The 21,238-nt window shown below is 43.5% G+C and overlaps 1 protein-coding gene across 3 annotated transcripts in view; it reads right to left on the reverse strand.

Annotated features, from left to right (window-relative positions):
* Nucleotides 1-11,788, reverse strand: part of TBC1D22B (TBC1 domain family member 22B) — a 73,008-nt gene extending 61,220 nt beyond the window's left edge. For all 3 annotated transcript variants that reach the window (XR_002826629.1, XM_023745662.1, XM_006104392.3), the window contains exon 1: nt 11,589-11,788. Coding sequence is in view for 2 of the 3 variants with exons in the window: in XM_023745662.1 (XP_023601430.1) it covers nt 11,589-11,644 (56 nt within the window). In the remaining variant the exon portion in view is untranslated. The remainder of the gene's footprint in view (nt 1-11,588) is intronic.
* Nucleotides 11,789-21,238: the final 9,450 nt, after the last annotated feature.

Genomic DNA, 21,238 nt, shown 5'->3' on the forward strand with positions numbered 1-21,238 from the left:
CTTGCTGCGGCCCGGCTTTCCGATCACGATCACGGGCGCAGCGAGGCAGCTCCTTGTCCCGGGAGCCACCTTGCTGAGGCCTGGATTTCCGATCACGATCACGATCACGATCACGGCCACAGGTAAGGCGGCTCCTGGGTCCCAGGGGTCGCCTTGCCTGCGGCCTGGCTTTCCGGCGGCCCCTGGGATCGCACACGGAGGCCTGGATGGCGGCTCCCGGTGTCCCGCCCTGCCTGCAGTATACAAATTAGCCACCATCTTTGTTGGCGGTTAATTTGCATATCGCACTGATTAGCCAATGGGAGGCATAGCAAAGGTACGGTCAATTACCATGTTTGTCTATTATTAGATAGGATTCCCTACCTTTTTAGCTATATAAATCTCTTCTCCTAAACTTTTCTGGACAGTTATTAAGTAGTCTATAAACAACCATTTCATATACTACTACAGAAATATAAACAATGCAACTTTAATGTGTTTACAGTTTCTTAGGCAGAGCGAAGGAGAGAGAAAATAAGAGGGATCAAAGAATAATGTGAAAGTTTGGCTTACAGAGAAAAGGCTTAGACAAAACAAAAATTAAAACAAACAAAAACACTACAAGAGCCACTGATTTGTATTTTAACATTTGCAAATACTCTAAGAGTACACTTGAACTCTCCAAGTTCATGAGCCTCTTTGGAGTAAAATATAAAGATCGGAGGATAAATTTCAAGAAGATGTCAACAGGCCAGTTAGGTTAGGTGACTGGGTAGAAAAAGAAGACCCCTTATTTTCACATCCTTAGATCCTCTCCTAAAAAGAGTACTACCAGTTGCCAGTAATCTATGCAGAAAAAAGCAATCCCTATTGCACAGGTTTATGGGCCAAAGACCATCAATTACTATGCTGAAAAGGAATTTAAAATCATAGTGGGCTGTTTTTTAAACATGTCAGCCCAATGTGCTGGCACAGCCAGAAAGGCCATGATTGATGACAGACTTTATCAGCAAAGGTATCAGAGCCCAAACGAAATCTGTTAACATATTCTTGAACCAAACAGTGTTATACCTCAAACATTTTGTATAATTAATTCGTTTATTTAATCTTAAAAAGGACAGGCAAGAAGTTAGAAAAGAAAAAGAAACTGAGGTGATCACAGAGATTAAATTAAGACAGACTAAAAGCCTGGCATTTATAATTCACCTGTACCATCCCTTCTTCTCCCAAATCCAAACTCAACTCTAGAGCAGGCTGGTCTCCACTCTGCCTTCCAAACACACCTAAGTTACTAAATCAGGCCCTTCTCCCTACTCCCTTTTCAAAATTGTATCCATACTGAAACATTCCCTCCAAATTCCACAGCGCCTCAACTCCCCTGACCAGGAGACGTTCTCTGACCCTACACCAGCATCCAATAACCCATGCCTTCTCTGGTTCCCTCAATACATAAATCAGGGCTTATACTGCTTTTTAAAAATAAAAATTTTATTGTTGAGAGTATTACAGATGTCCCCCCCCCTTTTTTTCTCCCCTTTATCTCCCACCACCTGGTTCCTGCCCGCCCCAGGCCTTTTACCACCCTATTGTCTGTGTTCATGGGCAATGAATATATGCACATAAGTTCTATGGTTAATCTCCTCCTGTCCCCCCACCCCTCTTCCCTCTGAGATTCGTCAGTCTGTTCCATGTTTCCATGCCTCTGGTTCTATTTTATTCGTCCGTTTACTGTGTTCATTAGATTCCACATATAAGTGAGATCATGTGATATTTGTCTTTCTCTGACTGGCTTTTTTTACTTATCGTAATACTCTCCAGGTCTCTCCATGCTGTTTCAAAGGGTAATAGATCCTTCTTTTTTAGAGCTGCATAGTATTCCACTATGTAAATGTACCACAGTTTTTTATCCATTCATCTATACTTGGGCTGTTTCCAGATCTTAGCTATTGTAAATGCACAAGAGCAGGCATATATAGATTAATGGAAAAAATAAACTATTTTAAAAAGAAACTAGATTTAGATAATACAAGGCTCTTTATGTTCAACACCTACATAAGAAATAAGGCATTGTAGACTTAAGCACCAGTAAACCTTTCCCTTCCTTCCTAGGAAGCCATTTTATTGAATTTGTCCCATTTCTTTTTAGTGTTCATCTCATCTTTCAGGAGAAGAAATATACATTTATTTATTTATTTATTTATTTATTTATTTATTTATTTATAAATATGTTTTTAGCCCTGGCCGATGTGGCTCAGTTGTTTGGGTGTTGGCCTGTGCATTGTTCTGGTTTGACTCCGTCAGGGCACATCCCTGGGTGGTGGGCTCGATCCCCAGTAGGGGGTGTGCAGGAGGCGGCTGAGGGATGTTTCACTCTCATCACATATAAGTGAGATGATGTGATATTTGTTTCATGTTTCTCTCTTTTCCTCTTCCTTCCTCTCTCTCTAGAAATCAATAAAATTTTAAAAAATTTTTATTGATTTTAGAGAGATAAGAAGGGAGAGGGAGAGAAACATCAACTGGCTGCCTCTTGCATGCCCCCTACTAGGAATCAAGCCTGCAACCCAGGCATGTGCCCTCACAGGAATTGAACCTACAACATCTCGGTGCATGGGACAATGCTCAACCAACTGAGCAACACTGGCCAGGGCCACATTTCTTTCTTTCTTACTTTTTTTTTTTTTGAAAAATTAAAGCATTAGAGAGATACTACTAAAGTCCCAATGGCAGTCCCCAGACCCGTTTCCCTTTCTCCCCATGAGATAAACACTATCCTAAAGTGGGTATGAAATCCTCCCCATCTGTTTTTACACTCTGACATATATTCATGTGTCCATAAACAACATACAACACTTCTTATGCTTTAAAACTTCACATAGAAGATTGCACACTGTATGCATTGTTCTACAGCTTGCTTTTCTCACTCAGCAACGTGTTTTCACCCAGCCCCACTTTTAGGTTTTTTAGATTGCAAAAGTAACACATGCTTAGCGGAAAAACGGGAAAGGCACTAATACACAGCATCCTCACAGGGGAAGCCATGTGCCAAGCCGATTTTCAGCTTCTAAAGAGCAATGGTGGTGCATGTCTGTGTCTGTCCTCCCTCACCAACGGGCAGAGGGCGACACACCAGCAGGCACTTAACAAAACTTAATGAGTGAAGGTTGGAACTCGACAAAACCCAGGCCTCTGTTTTAAGCTAGACCTAAAAACTAGAGGCAAACACGTCACATCTCAGAGAAACCACACTGGCTAGGCAGAGCAAAGAACGCCACAGGATATGCTGCAACGGAGACAAAAGAGCAAAAATCCCTGTCAAAACTCCGTCAATCCCTTTAATAAAACCAACACCACAGAATGTACTGGCCTACCTGGTTTAGGTAGTTGGAACAGTGCAAAAACCTTGGTAGGAAAAATCAACAGGTGTTTGCTTAGCACTAACAAATGAGCTAAAGCAAATATGGGAATAGAACTATCCAATTTGAAACCAAGTGTTAGCACCTGATTCAGGTTCACACACTCACTTGATCCAAGTCTTCCAGAAAGGGGGATCTACACTGTTTCAGTGATAATTTAGTATCTCCACTTACTTTATTAGTAAAACATATCCAGGCTAAGGACAGGATGTAATGTGCCTGCCCAAACAGGCTTAGACCATTACACCGAGTCTACTATCAGATTATGAAAAAATGACCAAATGATAGAGAAGGCTCCTACATAATTCAAGTGACTAGACACTTTTCTCAACTTCATTTAATGCTAAAAAGAGTTCTTTGACTTTAACAAACACTTTTTTTTTTTTTAGAGAGAGTGAAAGGGAAGGAGGGCGGTGTGGGGGTGGGGGCGAGGGAGAGGGAAAGAGACAGACATTGATGTGAGGTCCGGGACTGAACCTGTAATCCAGGTACGTGCCCTTGACCGGGAATTGAACCTGCAACCCTTTGGTGCTCTATTCACTGAGAAACACTGGCCAGGGCCAAACACATTTTTTAAAATCCTCACCTAAGGGTATGTTGTAGTTTTTTAATTGATTAAAAACCAACAGAGAGGAAGGGGGAACTAGAGAGGGCACACCCCAACCGGGGATCAAACCCGAAACCTAGGTATGTGCCCCGACCAAGAATCGAACTTGCAACCTTTTGGTGTATGGGACAATGCTCCGCAACAAACACTTTTGCTTAAAAAGAGGGAGAAGCCCTTCCCAGAAAGATTGGAAATAAGAATATGGGATATGAGCCAGGCTCTGGCTCACACTTGTTCCAAGTCTCATCCGAATCTTTTCACTGGAAGTCCACACCCTTGGATTGGTTGAGGTGCTCTGACAGAGGGTGTCTTAATCTTAGCCAAGATTGAGGGGGGCGGAAGGGGAAACAGTAGTAGAGAGAGCATGAACCAGGTGTCAAGAAATCTGCAGTGTGATTTGTGGCAAGCCACCACCCCTCTCTGGCCTCAGCTTCCTCACCGGCTGTGGTCTTCAGAGCCAATGCTAAAATTTCATGACACTCAGATGTTCAGCAGCGCCAGCAAGTCACTACTTTCAAAAACAAAAGCCCACCACCAGCACCCCCCACCAGATAGAAAAGCCCACCACCAGCAACCCCCACTTCACCCGCTCTTAACTATGAATCGTGCTGGGTGTGAGTGGAGTGACATGAGTTGGAATTGGTAAGTTAAAACTTACCACTCAACTTCAGAACTGGTAAGGGCCTTAGAGCTCACTTAATCCAAACCTTTCATTTCATAAAGAAGAAAATTAAAAGCATGGAGTTTTAAATTTAAATTTGCCCTAAAATTTGGCTTTTTCTCTAAGCCAAATCTTACCAGATTACCTAAGCCAGAAACCTGGGAGTGACACCTCCTTGGTTCCTCCTTTTCCCTCACTCCCCAAATCCAGCGATTTACCAAGGCTACATGTAGGTATTTTCAATTTTGACCTCTACTCACCATTGCCCTAGTCCAGTGGTCGGCAAACTGCGGCTCGCGAGCCACATGCGGCTCTTTGGCCCCTTGAGTGTGGCTCTTCCACAAAATACCACGTGTTCAATCCCGTGCATGTACAGTGTGATTGAAACTTCGTGGCCCATGCGCAGAAGTCGGTATTTTGCCCTAGTCTAAGCCTCTCCCTTTACTGACTGCAGTAGCCCCCTAACTATATTCACTCTGATTCCCAGCAGAGGTGCAGTAGTGGGTGGAAGAGTCAGGGGGGTGGGGGGACTCACGTGTTTGGAAATGTGTAAGTGCATGTGGGAAGGGTAATTGTCCTAATAACTGCTGGGCCTTCCTGACGTTTAGTGGACAAGGACCAGAGATGCTAAACATCCTGTATTTCAATACAACACAGACTTAACCCACCCAAAACAGCAACTGTGTGTCCCCACCCCTAACTGTTGAAAACACTGGTCCAAGCCATTTTTCTCAGGGCACCCGGAATGATATTTTTATAAATGCAAATCTGATTGTGTCTCAGCCCCATCAACCTTCTAATGGCATCCCACTGCTCTTGGGATAAAGATCCAAGTCCATAACTTGGCCTATTTTTCCAACTACGAAGTACCTGGAAGACTCAGAGAATTTGGATTTTATTCTAACTATAAATGAGAGGTGTGTAGAGAGCCAGAAGAGAATCAGGAAAACCAACTAGGAGGCTACAGCAGTAGTCCAGGCAAGAGAGGACTCAGATTGATCCATGGTAGTAGGGGTAGAAGTGGTGAGAACTACTCAGATTCGGAATATATCTGAAGAGCCAACAGGATTTGCTGATTAGTTGGATGTGGCAGAAAGGGAAAGAGAAGAATAAAGACATTAGGATTTTTGGTCTGAGGAACTTGGTGAATGTTGGGACCATTAAGTGAGATGGAAAGAATAGTTGGGGCGGGGGGGGGGGGGGGCGGGGAGAATAGCTTTGTGGGCACATGTGGAAATCGAGTTCTGTTTGGGCGTGTTAAGTGTGAGATGCGTTAATTGTTCAAGATCCATATGGCAAAAGCTTTCAGCACTAGAACTCAGGTTTCTTTCACTCAGGGGTTCTTAAAGTGCAGCTCCCTGATTAGCAGCAGCAGTCTCACTCGGGAAGCTCAACTTCTCAGGTCCCCCCTTACAACCTCTGAATCTGAAACTCTGGAAGTGAGGCCTGGCAATCTATGTTTTAACGAGCTCTCCTGGGGACTCGCATACTCCTCATGGCTCAAGAACACCTGACACCACAACCGTCCCACATTAGGCTTCTTGGTGCCTCTATAAACCCTCTACCTAATTAACAAGAGGTTGGGGGTTTTTCCACCTGGGATTCACTGGGGGCTCCGGATACACTACTGATCAAAGTTTTTCAATTCCAGTTTCAGAAACTAGAGCAAGGGGGAAAACAAATAAAAACAGGACATACTGTGATTACAACTACCTATAATAATAAAAGCATAATATGCAAACTGACCAAACGACCGAACAGCAGAACAACCATCCGGACGACCACGCTGTGACGCACACTCGCGCCAGGCCAGCCAAGGCAGGTGCGATGCGATTGGTCAGGGGGCCCTGCCATCGCTCCACGATCACCCCACAGAGGGAGGCCCAGGCCACCTTCTGTGGTGGGACGATCGATGGAGGGGCTCCATGATCGATTGCCCCAAAGAGGGAGGTCCAGGCCACGGGCCAGCAGGGCAATCGATTTGGGGGTGGGGGGGCTCTGCTATCGCCCCAAAGAGGGAGGCCCTGGCCCGGTGGGCGGGGCCTCCCCTCTGCTGGGCAATCAATTGTGGAGCCCCGCAAATGATTGGCCCACAGAGGGAGGCCCAGGCCACTGGCCAGTGGACACTGTGGCCGTATGCAGGCCGGCTAGCAATCACCCTGCAGAGGGAGGCCCAGTCCAGCCAAGCAATCACACCACACGCCTATCACCTGCAGAGGAAGCAACAGGTGGCGGGGATGAGGGTGGGGGGTGGGAGGGGGGCAGCGCCGCATAGATGGCAAGCAGTGGCAGCGGCAGGGGCAGGGCCAGCTGCCGGCAGCTGGGGAAGAAAAGCCCCAATAGGCCCTGATCGCCAGCCAGGCCTAGGGACCCTACCCGAGGGGTACTGGATTGTGAGAGGGCGCAGGCAGGGCTGAGGGACACCCCCCCCCTCTCTCCGCCCCATGCATGAATTTCATGCACCAGGCCTCTAGTCATTTTCATAATAGCTAATATTATTGAGTACTTCCTATGTACTTTCTATGCATTACCTCATTTAACCCTCATAATAGCCTTATGGGTTAAATACTTTATCCCCATTTTACAGATGAGAAGACTAGGCACAGAGAGATTAAGTAATTTACCCAAAGTCGCACAGGTAGAAAGTAGCAGAGCTGGGATTTGAACTTGGGCAGTAATTTCTTTCTTTCTTTTTTTTTTGACATAAACATTGTGGGAGGTTAAGATGTACAATGTATTGGCTTGATACATTTATATATTGTAATTGATTACCACTAAAATGTTAGCTAACACCTCTACCATGTCACATAATGATCATTTCTTTTTGTGCCAAGAACGATTAAGATCTAGTCTCTTAGTAACTTCAAAGTTTTGTTGACTATAATCACTATGCTGTGTGTTAGATCTCCAGGATTTATTTATCTACTAACTGTAAGCTTCCACATAGTACATGCTGCCTCCTATCTTCCCAGGACTACTTGATATATTTAGAACACTGGGCTCCAAGGACACGACAATAGGGTGGTAAAGACCTGGGGGGCGGAGTAAGGGCTGGGAGGAGGGGGATAAAGGAGGGCAAAATGGGAGAATCTGTAAAACTATCAAGAATAATAAAAAAAAAAAAAAGTACACTGGGCTCTTATGAATAACTCAGAGAACTTAAAAAAGTGACCAGGTGATTCAATTAACTCAGTTAGTTGGAGCTTTGTCCCCTGCACCAAAAGGTTACGGATTGATTCCAGGTCAGGGCACATACCTAGGTTGCAGGTTCAATACCTGGTCAGGGCATATAAAGGCATATCAATAAAGGCATAATCTCGGGTGAGGATTAAAAAAATAAAAAAATAAAGTGGGCCCTAGCTGGTTTGGCTCAGTAGATAGAGCGTTGGCCTGTGGACTGAAGGGTCCCGAGTTCAATTCTGGTCAAGGGCACATGACTGGTTTGCAGGCTCGAACCCCAGTAGGGGGTGTGCAGGAGGCAGCCGATCAATGATTCTCTCTCATCATTGATGTTTCTCTCTCTCTCCCACTCCCTTCCTCTCTGAAACAAATATATATACTTAAAATAAAACAAAGAGAAATTTAATTCTATCAAGTTACCATAAGACCCAGCAATTCCACACCTACATATACTTAACACATTGTGGGTGGATCACGAGAATTCTCGTGTTTTCTGTTCTAAGGCTTGTGGCCAATCATACTTTAAAAAAATACTAGCTTGTAAGAACATGTAATAAATAACTTCAAAATGCAATGGGTACTTAATTTTAAAGCGTGCCTTTAACATTTATGTAAAACGTTTTGTTCTCATTCAATAGAAACTTATCTGGCCCTAACCGGTTTGGCTAAGTGGATAGAGCGTCGGCCTGCTAACTGAAAGGTCCCAGGTTCAATTCCGGTAAAGGGCATGTACCTGAGGTTGCGGGCACATCCCCGGTGGGGAGTGTGCAGGAGGCAGCTGATCAATGTTTCTCTCTCATTGATGTTCCTAACTCTCTATCCCTCTCCCTTCCTCTCTGTAAAAAATCAATAATATATATTATTATTTTAAAAAGAAACTTATCTGGCCACTGGGTAAAGCTAGCAATAAAACTACTGGTCCGCAATGTGTTAAAAGAGAAACATACATCCACACAAAAACCTGCACATGAATTTCATAGCATTATTCATAATAGCCAAAAAGTGAAAACAACCCAAATGTCCATTAACTGATGAATGGGTAAACAAAATGAGATATATCCATACAATGGAATATTATTTAGCCATAAAAAGGATGAGCCTTGAAAACATGCTTAATAAACATGCTTAATAAATCAAGAAAGGTCTATTACATTATTCCATTTATATGAAATGTCCAGAATAGATAAATCAAACAGAAAGATTCGTGGTTGCCAGGGGCAGGGGTTTGGGGGGTTGGGGTGTGGGAAGGTTATGAAGAGTGACTACTAATAGATATGGGGTTTCTTTTTGGGTGGTAAAAATGTTCTGAAATTAGTGATGATGGTTTTACAAAATCATCCATGAATTTTTATGGTATGTGAATTATATCTCAGTAAATCTGTTTTGAAAAAGGATGCTTAATTCATTGTGAACTTGGGCTATTTTACTAAATAAAATTCCTATTTGTTATCATTAAAGTTGCCAGATCTTAACCAGAGAAACTGAAAGTAACCTGCCTTCACTGAATTTTTACCTTTCAATTTGCAAAGAGGAGTAAACTAGTTTCACTTCTAGGACGGACCTTGACCTATGTCATTTCACCACCGAGGAGAAAGTTTTTCTTCACGCAGACCGAAAGAGTACAAATGCAAAAATCTTATTCTTGAGAAAATGCCCTCATATTTTCCTTAAATCAAAGCACTTACTATCTCAAAGTAGATTTCTCCCACAACCAGGGGCTCATGGGGCTTCCTTGCTAAAAGCACACAACTAAATAAAATTCCCCTTCAACAAGCAAGTACTAAAAACTATTATGAATTGTGGCAACATTTTAATGCCTTAAGATAAACAATGAATATAAATACCTAGTACTGGGGTGAGGATCTGGGAAACATTCTTTTAAATGTTTACTTGCTCTGATAATAACAGTAATAGTAATAACGAGTATTTACTGAGCAACTATAATGTGCTAAATAAACACTGTCCCTGCTCTTTACAAATAGGATGTTTCATTTAGTCCTCACAGTAACCCTGAGGAAAGTATTTTTATCCTCTTTTCATAGATAAGGAACTGAGGCCTAGAGAGATTGAGCAAATCATCTGTCCCTGATTGCACAGGTAAGAGAGTCCAAATAATACCCCAAGTCTTTCTGAACCAAATGGTCTCTCCTCTCCCTCTATATTCCTCTTCAAAATGAAAAGGAAGCCAGAAACTTGTAGAAACTGAAGAGACACCCCCCTTCTATCTTATAAAAGTAGTGCTTTGAAAAAGGTCACTGTTGGTATAGTCCAAAAGAGGAAATATAGAAAAAAGACTGTTAATAACAACTAGCAGTCAACAGGCACAGAATACCATGCCATGTCCCACATCTCCTATACTACTTCCCGATTTAACAGTTTTCCCATTGATTCTGCTGATAGCCTTAGGATGTCACAATTTAATGATCTCACTATGGAAAACCCCAGAGAACAACAGCTAGTGAGGCTGGAGAGCTCACTAGATCAGGAAGGAAAAAGGAATCAGTTGGCAGGAAGTGGTGTTTATCTAAAAACATGAAAGTCTTTAGCATTACTAGTAATATGAACACTGTAATTCCACAGCACTTTAATTTGAAGCTATCTCTGCATTCCTTTGCATTATTTTAATACTGTATTACTAAAAGCTGATTCCCACTCCATTCTCCATATGTCTAATAGGATCCTAAATAAAATAAGACTGCTATATAGCCACCACTGACCTTCTTTACTCTTTTGCTATATTAAAAAAAACAAAAAGGCCACAGTTCAAAGGATTATCCCAGAATCAATTAGGGAAGGTAGCATGTGGGGCACAACATGAATTTCATCACCAAGTAGACTGTAGCTGGCAGAAATCTTGCATTCACAATTGAAACATACACTTGTCCTTACACTTCTCAGGACTCTGCCCAAAGCAAACTGAAACTGTAAACCAACTGCAGATTGATGGATGTACAATTGCTAAGCATTTCAACACACACCAAAGGGGGTGGGGGCGGGGGGGGGGGGAGGAAGTAGCGAAACAACTGAAGAATGAAAAAACTCAGTGCATGAAAAAAAAATTTTTGCACAAAAAGAACATCACACAATGCATGGGGGTAAGGAGTCATATGGGGTTGAACGAATCCTTAGAAAACGCCAAAGAAATAACCTCGATTCTTGGGTCACCCTGCAACAATTCCTAATGGGAAAGGGCCAACTCAAGATGAAATAAGGTCAAGCTTGACCATTTTCCTCACTTCTCTACCCCCGCTCCCCCCGACCGTCCCCCGCCGGCCCCAAGCTCCTAGCAGAACCTTGTGGGAGTCCAGCTGAATTGGGGGAGTCGGGAAGGGGCCATCCTCCTGCAAACAACCACCTGTGCGTGCGGAGACCCCCAAGAGGGAGTTGTGTTTAAAGTAAGAAGCGGCTCTGGGGATGGCCCTCCTGACCCAGGACGGACACTGGCTACTCACCCAACTCCACCGTCCTTCACGCCCGGATCAGCCACCTCCAGGCTGAGGGCAGCCCGTCCCGCGCCCTCTGCCCCCAGACCCGGTCGGCTCCCGCCCCCAGCCACCCCCAAAGTCCGCGGCCGGCTCCTCTGCCTGACAGCTGCCCTGACACCACCAAGCAGTTCCAGCTCCCCCCGCCCCAGTGGCCAAAACAGCCTCCCGGGGTCGGAGGCGCCCCAGGCCCGCGGGATCGAGGGCTTAGGATCTGGAAGGGTTTGTCCGACCCCCTCTTCCACTCAGCGTCCTGGGCTCACCTCCCCGGCAGCTTGGCGCTCCTCTTCCAAAACTGCTTGCTATTCTCGGCAGCCATTGCTCGGGCCCAGGGAAGGCCTTCTAGGCGGGCCAGGGGGGTCCCCGGCGAGATGCCCCCAGGATCCCGCAATCGGAGGGCCAACCCAGGCCGCTTCCCCGCCGCCGGTCAACGGCTCCCTGCTCCTGGGGGCGCCATCTTGGATGTGGGCACCCCCCGACCCAGCGCCGCTGCCATTGGTGGGCTGCCGGGCGGTGGTCGGACGAACCAATCAGAAGCCAGAATCCTGTAGGCCGCTGAAGCCGAGCGGTGACGTCAGGGTCTGGGCACACAGGTGGACGGGAAGGCGGTGCTTGGCCAGCAGGGAGGCGGGGCTGAAAGTTCTCACCCCTGGAGCGGGGAAGAAGCAGGTAAAGGACCCAGGGAAGGAGGATGGGGTACTGTTTCTTTTGAGGGGAATGGGGTCCTTGCATCTAGTATGTTTGGAAAGAGAGAGCACATGTATTATAGACATAAGTCTTGACCTAAAACGTAACGACACCTCTGGTTATTAGCTTCCGCTTTTCCTTTTCTTTTGTGCCCGGGATTTTTTGTTTGTTTGTTTGGTTGTTTGGTTGGCTGGGGTTTTGTTTGTTTGTTTGTTTGTTTGTTTGTTTGTTTGTTTGTTTGAAATCTGTGACGGAAGACCCATAAGGATCGATAGCCCGAGGTTGGTAACGGTTCACGTGAGTGACGGTTGGACCGTGAGCGTCTCTGTTCATTGAACGCTCTTGAAGGCCTTGTGCCATGAGTGGCATTCGAATGACCTACTGCCTGTTTCAACCAGTAACTGTCGCTTTCTGACTGTGAGAACCAGATGCCGACAATCAATACTCGGGAAATGTTCTTAGTTTATTCATCCGATTCAGGCCACCAAGTGACGTTTCTCGCGAGGACGTCGTATATCTGTCTCCATGTCATGCATCACAAAGATTAAGGCTGTGTCCCCCCAAACACACTTAATTTCTCTTATTAACCTGTTATAAATCTTCCACTCTTGAATTTCAGTCCAGTTTTGACTCAGAATGAGATTTAATATTAGCATTTTGGGTCCTTTGAATGCCGTGACTGTGTTTTTTGCTCTTTTCCCGTTTCTGTGGTTATAGGCCAGGGATTGGGGGTGGGGGGTGGGGTGGGGGGAAAGGAAGCGCACGCCATCCAGCGCAGTTTCTGTCCCAACGAAGGACTGCGGAGGGGCTTGTCCTCCAGCTGCTGACAGCTACCACGTGTCCGTCATATGTTGGAGGATCTTAAGGACCCCTGTCTAAAAAGGACCTTCTCTTATATGCCCTCCAATAACCTCTTTCTACATATGCATTACCCGCCTCTTCCAGCTTCTTTTGCCTCCTAATTTCACCATCATGGGATTGTATGAAAAGGGTTTGTGTGTGTGTGTGTGTGTGTGTGTGTGTGTGTGTTTACTTTTTCTGGACCTTACATGTTTTTATAGACTTTCATCTCATCTCATCTCAGATAGTTACCTTTTATGGGCATTTAATCCTTTAAAACACACACACACACACACACACACACACACACACACACACACTCTTATCCTTTTAATCTTACCGTTTCATCATTTTAGCTGTCTTTCTTGAGCTGTTCTTTTTCTTGCAATGCAGTGACCAGCACTACACCCTGAACTCCAAGATGGGTTTTCTGAGGTTTTGTGGAAGCAGGTGTTTTGTCTTTATTCCTGGCATTTTGGGCTTTACAAACGCTGATGATGTCTTGAAGGAATAATCTATAGCGACTTCTAGATTCCTTTCCTCCGTTGCACCTGGCAGTTCAGAGTTCATTATCTCAAAGGTGTCGTCAGAACTGTCTCCCGCCACGTGAGCTGTCCTACACTTGTCCGTGTGGCAAGTCACCCGTCACGTCCTGCCTCCTCACACAGCTTTGCAAATGTTCCAGAAGAGCTCCCCGTTGACTTGCTATTTCACATGTGGAAAGCAGAGTATAATTTGTGTACCAAAAAATGCCTCACAGTATTCCCTTTTCTTAATGTTTTATGAAATGTTAACGCAGATTCCCTGGGGATACTGTTAACAGTGTTCAACCCAAAGAAGCCCTATTTTTCCTCTTCTTTGTTTTCGACATCTAAGCCAGTTTCCCATCCAAGGTTTTAAAAAATCACTCCAGTCATCTAGCAGTAACTTAGTAAATAGACTTTATCAGGGAAGTTGAGATTGTTGTGACTTCTCTCACCACCACTATGACCACCCAAATCTAAACCAACCAACACCCTGACAGCAGCCTCCCTGCTTCCACTCCTGCCCACTTAGTTTATTCCCCACACAGCAGCCAGAGAGAGCCTTTTAAATTCTCAGATCACATTACTCCTCTAGGTGCAACACCTTGAAATGACATAAAATCACACTTAGCATAAAATCCAAGCTCCTTAAAGACCCTATGTGATTTGGTTCCACTCTCTTCCTTGTTTAATCTGTCTGCTCCAACCGTACTTATTGGTCTTTATGCTGTTCCTTAAACACTCCAAGCATTTTCCTACCTCAAGACCTTTGCATAAGCCATGTCCTCCTCTGCTTGGAATTCGACCAGGGGGCGGGGCTGGCAGGCCAACCTCCTGCATAGGCCCTGATCTATCGGGGTGGGCCGGCTGGACCCCACCCATGCACGAATTCATGCACGAATTCATGCACCAGGCCTCTAGTGAATGCATAAATAAGTGGAACAACAAATCAGTTAATCTCTCTCTCCCTCCCCCGTCCTCTCTCTTTAAAATCAATAATTTTTAAAAAAATGTAAAAACCAGTTTGCAGCTCCGTGGAACCATAAAGGACACACTCAGGGGGCAGACTCAGTGAGCACCAAAGCCCCATTGAAGCAAATCTTGCCCCAGAGGGGTGTCTCCAGCACAGAAGTTCTCCCACTGCAGACACAGCTGATTCTCACAGCCAATTGGCCTGGAGGTCAATTCCTCCCAGTGATACCTACAACAATCAAGGCTTAACTACAACAAGACTGTGCACAAAGACCACAAGGGGTGCACCAAGAGTGTCCTCCTCAGATAATTGGGAAGGCTGAACCACTGGGCCCTAGAGACACTTAGCACAGAAAACCACTTTATCAACACAGGGAAGCATAAAAAATGCAGAGACAAAGAAAAAGGACACAAATGACAGAAATGGAGGAAAGCAAACTACTGGATATAGAGTTCAAAACCACACTTTAAAGGTTTTTCAAGAATTTTATAGAAACTGCCGATAAACTTAATGAGAACTACAAGAAATCTAATGAGACCCTCGAGGTCATGATAAAGGACCAACTAGAAATTAAGCATACACTGGCTGAAATAAAGAATATTATACAGACTCCCAACAGCAGACCAGAGGATCACAAGAATCAACTCAACGATTTGAAATACGAAGAAGCAAAAAACACCCAACCGGAAAAGCAAAATGAAAAAAGAATCCAAAAATACGAAGATAGTGTAAGGAACCTCTGGGACAGCTTCAAGCGTACCAACATCTGAATTATAGGGGTGCCAGAAGAAGAGAGAGAGCAAGATATTGAAAACCTATTTGAAGAAATAATGACAGAAAACTTCCCCTACCTGGTGAAAGAAATAGACTTACAAGTCCAGGAAGCACAGAGAACCCCAAACAAAAGGAATCCAAAGAGGATCACACCAAGACACATCATAATTAAAATGCCAAGAGCAAAAGACAAAGAGAGAATCTTAAAAGCAGCAAGAGAAAAAAAGTCAGTTACCTACAAGGGAGTACCCATATGATTGTCAGCTGATTTCTCAACAGAAACTTTGCAGGCCAGAAGGGAATGGCAAGAAATATTCAAAGTGATGAATGCCAAGAACCTACAACCAAGACTACTTTATCCAGCAAAGCTATCATTCAGAATTGAAGGTCAGATAAAGAGCTTCACAGATAAGAAAAAGCTAAAGGAGTTCATCACCACCAAACCAGTATTAGATGAAATGCTGAAAGGTATCCTTTAAGAAGAGGAAGAAGAAGAAAAAGGTAAAGATACAAATTATGAACAACAAATACACATCTATCAACAAGTGAATCTGAAAATCAAGTGAATAATCTGATGAACAGAATGAACTGGTGATTATAATAGAATCAGGGCATAGAAAGGGAATGGACTGACTATTCTTGGTGGGGGGGGGGGGAAGGGGTGTGGGGGATGCGGGAAGAGACTGGACAAAAATCATGCACCTATGAATGAGAGCAGTGGGTGGGGAGTGAGGGAGGAGGGTGGGGTGGGAACTGGGTGGAGGGGAGTTATGGGGGGGAAAAGAGGAACAAATGTAATAATCTGAACAATAAAGATTTAACTAATCAAAAAAAAAAAAGTAAAAACCACTCTTAGCTGACAGGCCATACAAAAACAGATTTGGCTCATAGGTGGCAGTTTGCCAACCCCTAAAGAATAAAGAATCGCCGAAACCGGTTTGGCTCAGTGGATGGAGCGTCGGCCTGCGGACTGAAAGGTCCCAGGTTCGATTCCGGTCAAGGGCATGTACCTGGGTTGCGGGCACATCCCCAGTGGGAGATGTGCAGGAGGCAGCTGATCGATGTTTCTCTCTCATCGATGTCTCTCTATCTCTCTCCCTTCTTCTCTGTAAAGGATCAATAAAATATATTAAAAAAAAAAAAAAAAAAAGAATAAAGAATAAATAACATATAAAAACAAGGTTAAGAAACAAAAAAAAATCTTATGGTACAATGAAAATCCCTTTTTGCCTCTCCTTGATCCCCTTCCCCTCCTCTCTCTAGTGGAAGCCACGATCCTGAGTTGTGTGCTTAACATTCTCATGCATGTTGTAGACTTTCACGACATATGTGCATATCCATAAACAACATGTTTTTCATGTTTTGAAACTTTAAAATAGCATCACACTGTACATATGCTTCAGCAACTGGCTTTCTTCACTCAGCATTCTGTTGATGCATGAAGCTTTAGTTTACTCAACTTAAATGCAATATAGTTTTCCAGTATGTGAATATTCTTCAATTGTTGTGCCCAGTTATTTTTATTTCAAACAGTGCTCAGTTAACATTCTTTTCCAATTACCATGCACAAAATCTTCTCTAATGCAGCCTTTTTCAAAATGCAATTTGTCAACTATTGGAGAATTATATGAAATTTAAAGGCTGGTACCTTCAATGAAACAGGAATAGAAAAGATCAGAGTGTTGTTGCATGCATGTGGATAGGAATAGTTCTGTAAAATGTTTGTTTCAACTTTATATACACATACATTTGTGTGTATGTGTTTCTGTGTGTACTTGGTTGTAATTAAAGTATATTTCTTAATAAGAGGTTTTGCTTTAAGGTGCCCTGGTTGGTTTGGTTCAGTGGATAGAGCATTAGCCTGCAGACTGAAGGACCCTGGGTTCGATTCTGGTCAAGGGCACATGCCTCAGTTGCAGGCTCAATTCCCCAAGTTTTAACCCTAATCAATCTGCTGGAGGCTTTGAACAAAATTTTGTGTGTTGGCTCTTTTAGAAAGGTGCCTATTTCTCTAGCAAACCTCTGTTTCCCTGACAAATCTGATTTTCACAGCCAGATGTTAGGTGGGTGCTTCTTAACTCTGGTGCTCTGGGCTGGGGAGCCTACCTTGAGACTCCCATACTTCTCAGAGGGAACCTCCTGCAGCTTTTCAGGCTGTGCAGTCACTTTTGAACCTCAGCCTCTGCCTGTGGGAGCAGGGCCAGCCCCTTTTGCCCTTCTTACCAGTCTCAATGTGGCTTCTTCTGTAAATCCTTGGTTATAAGACCTCTCTTCAGTTAATCTTCAGTTGGTTATTCAGAATGATTGTTCTATAATTTAGTTGTAAGTTCAGATTTGTCCTGGGAGGAGGTGAGTGTATCTTCCACCTACTTTGCCAATATCTTGGATGTCCTCATCCTCTTGTTTTTCTTTATGCTTTTTCAGCTATGTTTGTAACTGTAAATAATATATTGTTTATATTAATGATATTATATTGTATCTATTCTTCTGTTGCTTGTTTCTTTTAACCAACATTATGGTGTTGAGATTTATCCATGTCTATGAGTGTAGCTATAGTTCACTCATTTTCACTGCTGTATAATACTCCATTTTCTAAATAGCACAGTTTATCCATGTTATTATTGATTGGCATTTAGTTGTTTCACATTTTGTGCTACTGTGAACTCTGCTGCTATGAACATTTGTATCCATGTCTCTGGCTAAATGGACAAGAAGAAAGGTTTCTCTGGGATATTGATGTGTTAGGAGTGGAATTGCTGGTCTGGAATGCATACATATATTAAACTTTGCAAAATAGAACCCACTTGTTTTTCAAAATGGTTTTATTACTTCCTTCTTCCACCTGCTTGGGATGAGAGTTCCATTTCCATTTCCTAGAATGTGGTTTCAACAGTAAATAAAAATTGGGGCAGGAGGTGGGGAGTTGTTTCAAAGCCAGGTTGAACATGAGGCAGGAAAGTAGAAACTTTAGTACCTGTTCAGTCACATATAAGTCTTTCTTTTTTCCTTCCTACTTTCCTTCCTTTCTTTCATAACTTTGTACATGATACTAATTCAAAACGTACAAATAAGTATATAGTAGGTTGAATGGTGATCACCCAAAATAAGATATGTCCACATTGAAATCCCTGAAACATGTGAATATTGCCTTACTTGGAAAAAGGGGTTTTGCGGATATACTGGTAGTTAAGTTAAGAATTTTGATAAGAGATCATCCTGGTTTACTCAGTGGACCATAAATCCAATGATAAGTGTCCTTATAAGAGAGCAGACACAGACAGAAGAGGAGGAGGCAATGTGACCATGAGGACAGAGGGAGTGATGAAGCCACAAGCCAAGGAATGCCTGAAGCCACCAGGACCCATGCCCCTGCCAACACTTTCATTTTGGTATTCCTACTTCCGGAACTGTGAGAGATCAAATTTCTGTTGTTTTATGCCACCAGATTTGTGGCAATTTGTTGTAGCAGTTCTAGGAAACTAATATAAGATATAAAGAGAAAGTTGGTCTCCCTCCATCCCTGGCCCATAGCCACCCATGTTTCCTTCTCTGTTGCAATTCCTTGTGTGTCATCCTTCTAGAGAGATTCTTACAGAGCCCTTAATAATTGGCAGGGACACTCAAGGTGGTTTTACAAATGAGGACTCTAAAGCTCAGAGAGGAAGAAATTTCCCAAGGACCGTCAGGCTAGTCAACAATAAAGATGACCAGGAACCCAGGTTTCCCATCTCTTGGTTTTGTGCTCCTTTGAGATAAAAGAAGTCTCTAGGAGCAGATTTTGATATTAGGATAGGGAGAGAGAAGAGGAGGATACTGGGTAAATGAAAGAAGGGGAACACCTGGAGATGATATAGGGGTATAAAAAGTGTTATGATTTCACTTCAGGTTGGCCTCAGTTCAGTAAAGCACTATCAGTAGAAATGAATGCTTCCATCCAACTAGCTTTTATTGAGATTTTTGTATTCCAGGTACACACCCTTGATTTTGCAGAGCTTGATTTCACAAACTTTGGATTTAATGGACAAAATTTCTGGTCCGTATTTCATATGTGAAAATTAATACCCTGTTAATTTTTAAATGCTTTTAACAAGATTTGCTTACAATTAAATTAACAGGGTTTTTTGTTATTCATTCACTGTTATTTTTAACAAACTTTAGTGAATAGGCCATATGTTGGAAAAAGCGGTGTAGTAATTTCACCAGCATACATAAATATTACATATCTACAACTATAGTATACATCTTTATTGAGGAGTCACTGCTTGTAAACAGTGTTTAGTGAATGATTAGCACGTGATAACACCGAATCGCACAGTAATTGGTTCTGTTGTCTCGTGGAGTGACTTTCGGCAGCAGTTTCAGTATGTGTCCCCAATGTTGCGACATGTGCTAAGCCACCCCTGCTGTGTGCACTTGTTGACTCTCCGTGACTGGTGAATGCATCCACTTACTAGACCTATTCAACAAAAATTCAAAATTACAGGAAAAACATATGGAAAACTTTTCTGTGAAATTAAACTTTTCATACATACTTAATTTGAATTACACAAATGTGTCCACATAAGTAAAAACAGGTAAACTAACTAATTTGTCAAATTTTTAACACCTACTGTACTATATAATGGGATTTCAGCTTTAACAGACACCCCAAACAGAAAACTGTCTGTTTGATTTGGCAATTGGGTTATTGTTGACCCAACTGGCTCGGTGGAGTCAGAAGCCGATGAAGAGTTGTGGTAGACTGGATTATTCTTCTCACATTTTCACTCCTTCTCGCCACATGACTTTGCAGTACATGAAAGCGGATGGATTATATTTCCCTGTTAGACTTCTGGCCAATGGAATGTGAGCAAAAGTGATGTTCCTTAAGGGGTATCACATTTCCACTCATTCTCTTGTACTCCTATTATTCACCATGAGAAGAACATACTCTGGCGGGGAGGGGCGGGGGGCAGGAGGAAGGGAGGCTGCTGGTCCAAGGAGGACAAGAAAAGAGGGGAGCAGCCCTAACCGGTTTGGCTCAGTGGATAGAGCATCGGCCTGCGGACCGAAGGGTCCCGGGTTCAATTCCGGTCAAGGGCACATGTCTGGGTTTCGGGCTCCATCCCCGGTGGGGGGAGTGCCAATCCATGATTCTCTCTCATCATGGATGTTTCTATCTCTCTCTCCCTCTCCCTTCCTATCTGAAATGAATAAAATATATATATTTAAAAAAAGAAAAGCAAAGAGTGGAGCAGACAAATGTCCAATAGAAGCCTAGAAACAAGCCCAGCCATCCTGAAGCACGAGCAAGAAAAACAGATGCTTGTGGTTGTAAACCACTGAATTTTACATTATTAGTGTGGCAATAATTATTACAGAAGTGAAATAGAGGAGAAAAATGAGCTAGGAGTATTTAAGAAGCTTAGCTGTGAAGAGAATGAGAAACTAGCACATTCCTCTCCCTCCTCCCCCTCTTCCTCTTCCTCCTTGTTCTGTTTTGTTTTTTTAGCAGCTCATGACGTAAGTCCCTTTCCCGTGTGTGGACAAGTTTCCACTGAATGAAACTGTGGGAGCAGAGCCCACCTCCCAGTATTCTAGTTAAATATACCAGCACCTTCCCCACTTTCCCACCCTCCCTTGTGAACTAAGTCATGTGCATGGTCGTAGGCTCTGCTAATAAAATCTGCCCAAAATCTGAATCAGGAGGAGCTTGTAATGCAAAGAAGCAGAAGCAGAAAAAAATCCATTCTTTTGGTGGACAGTGCCAGTTGTGGCAGCAACACCCAGGCTCTGGTAGTAAAAGGTCTCTCTGTAACCATGGCATCAAATGCTCATCAGTGGCAGTAACAATGTCTGCAGTGGCCCAGCTCTGTGGTGTGATGTGGGCTGCTGTCCTATAAGCAAAACCTCTGAATGTGGTGTGGTAGGATTGAGTGCATTAATGGCCTAAGTTCTTCACTTCTCCCTACATCCATGTTATCTTGTCAGACCTTCCCATATTGACTCTGAACTCACCCTGTGACTTGTTCTGGTCAATGGATGTTAGCAAATATCCATTTATTTACACAAGCGAAGGTATGGAAAGCACTTGTGTGATTGGACTTGCTCTTTGTCTTAGTCCCTTTGGGCTGTT

The sequence above is a fragment of the Myotis lucifugus genome, unplaced genomic scaffold (genome assembly GCF_000147115.1).
Source record: "Myotis lucifugus unplaced genomic scaffold, Myoluc2.0 scaffold_564, whole genome shotgun sequence".
Lineage (NCBI taxonomy): Eukaryota > Metazoa > Chordata > Mammalia > Chiroptera > Vespertilionidae > Myotis > Myotis lucifugus.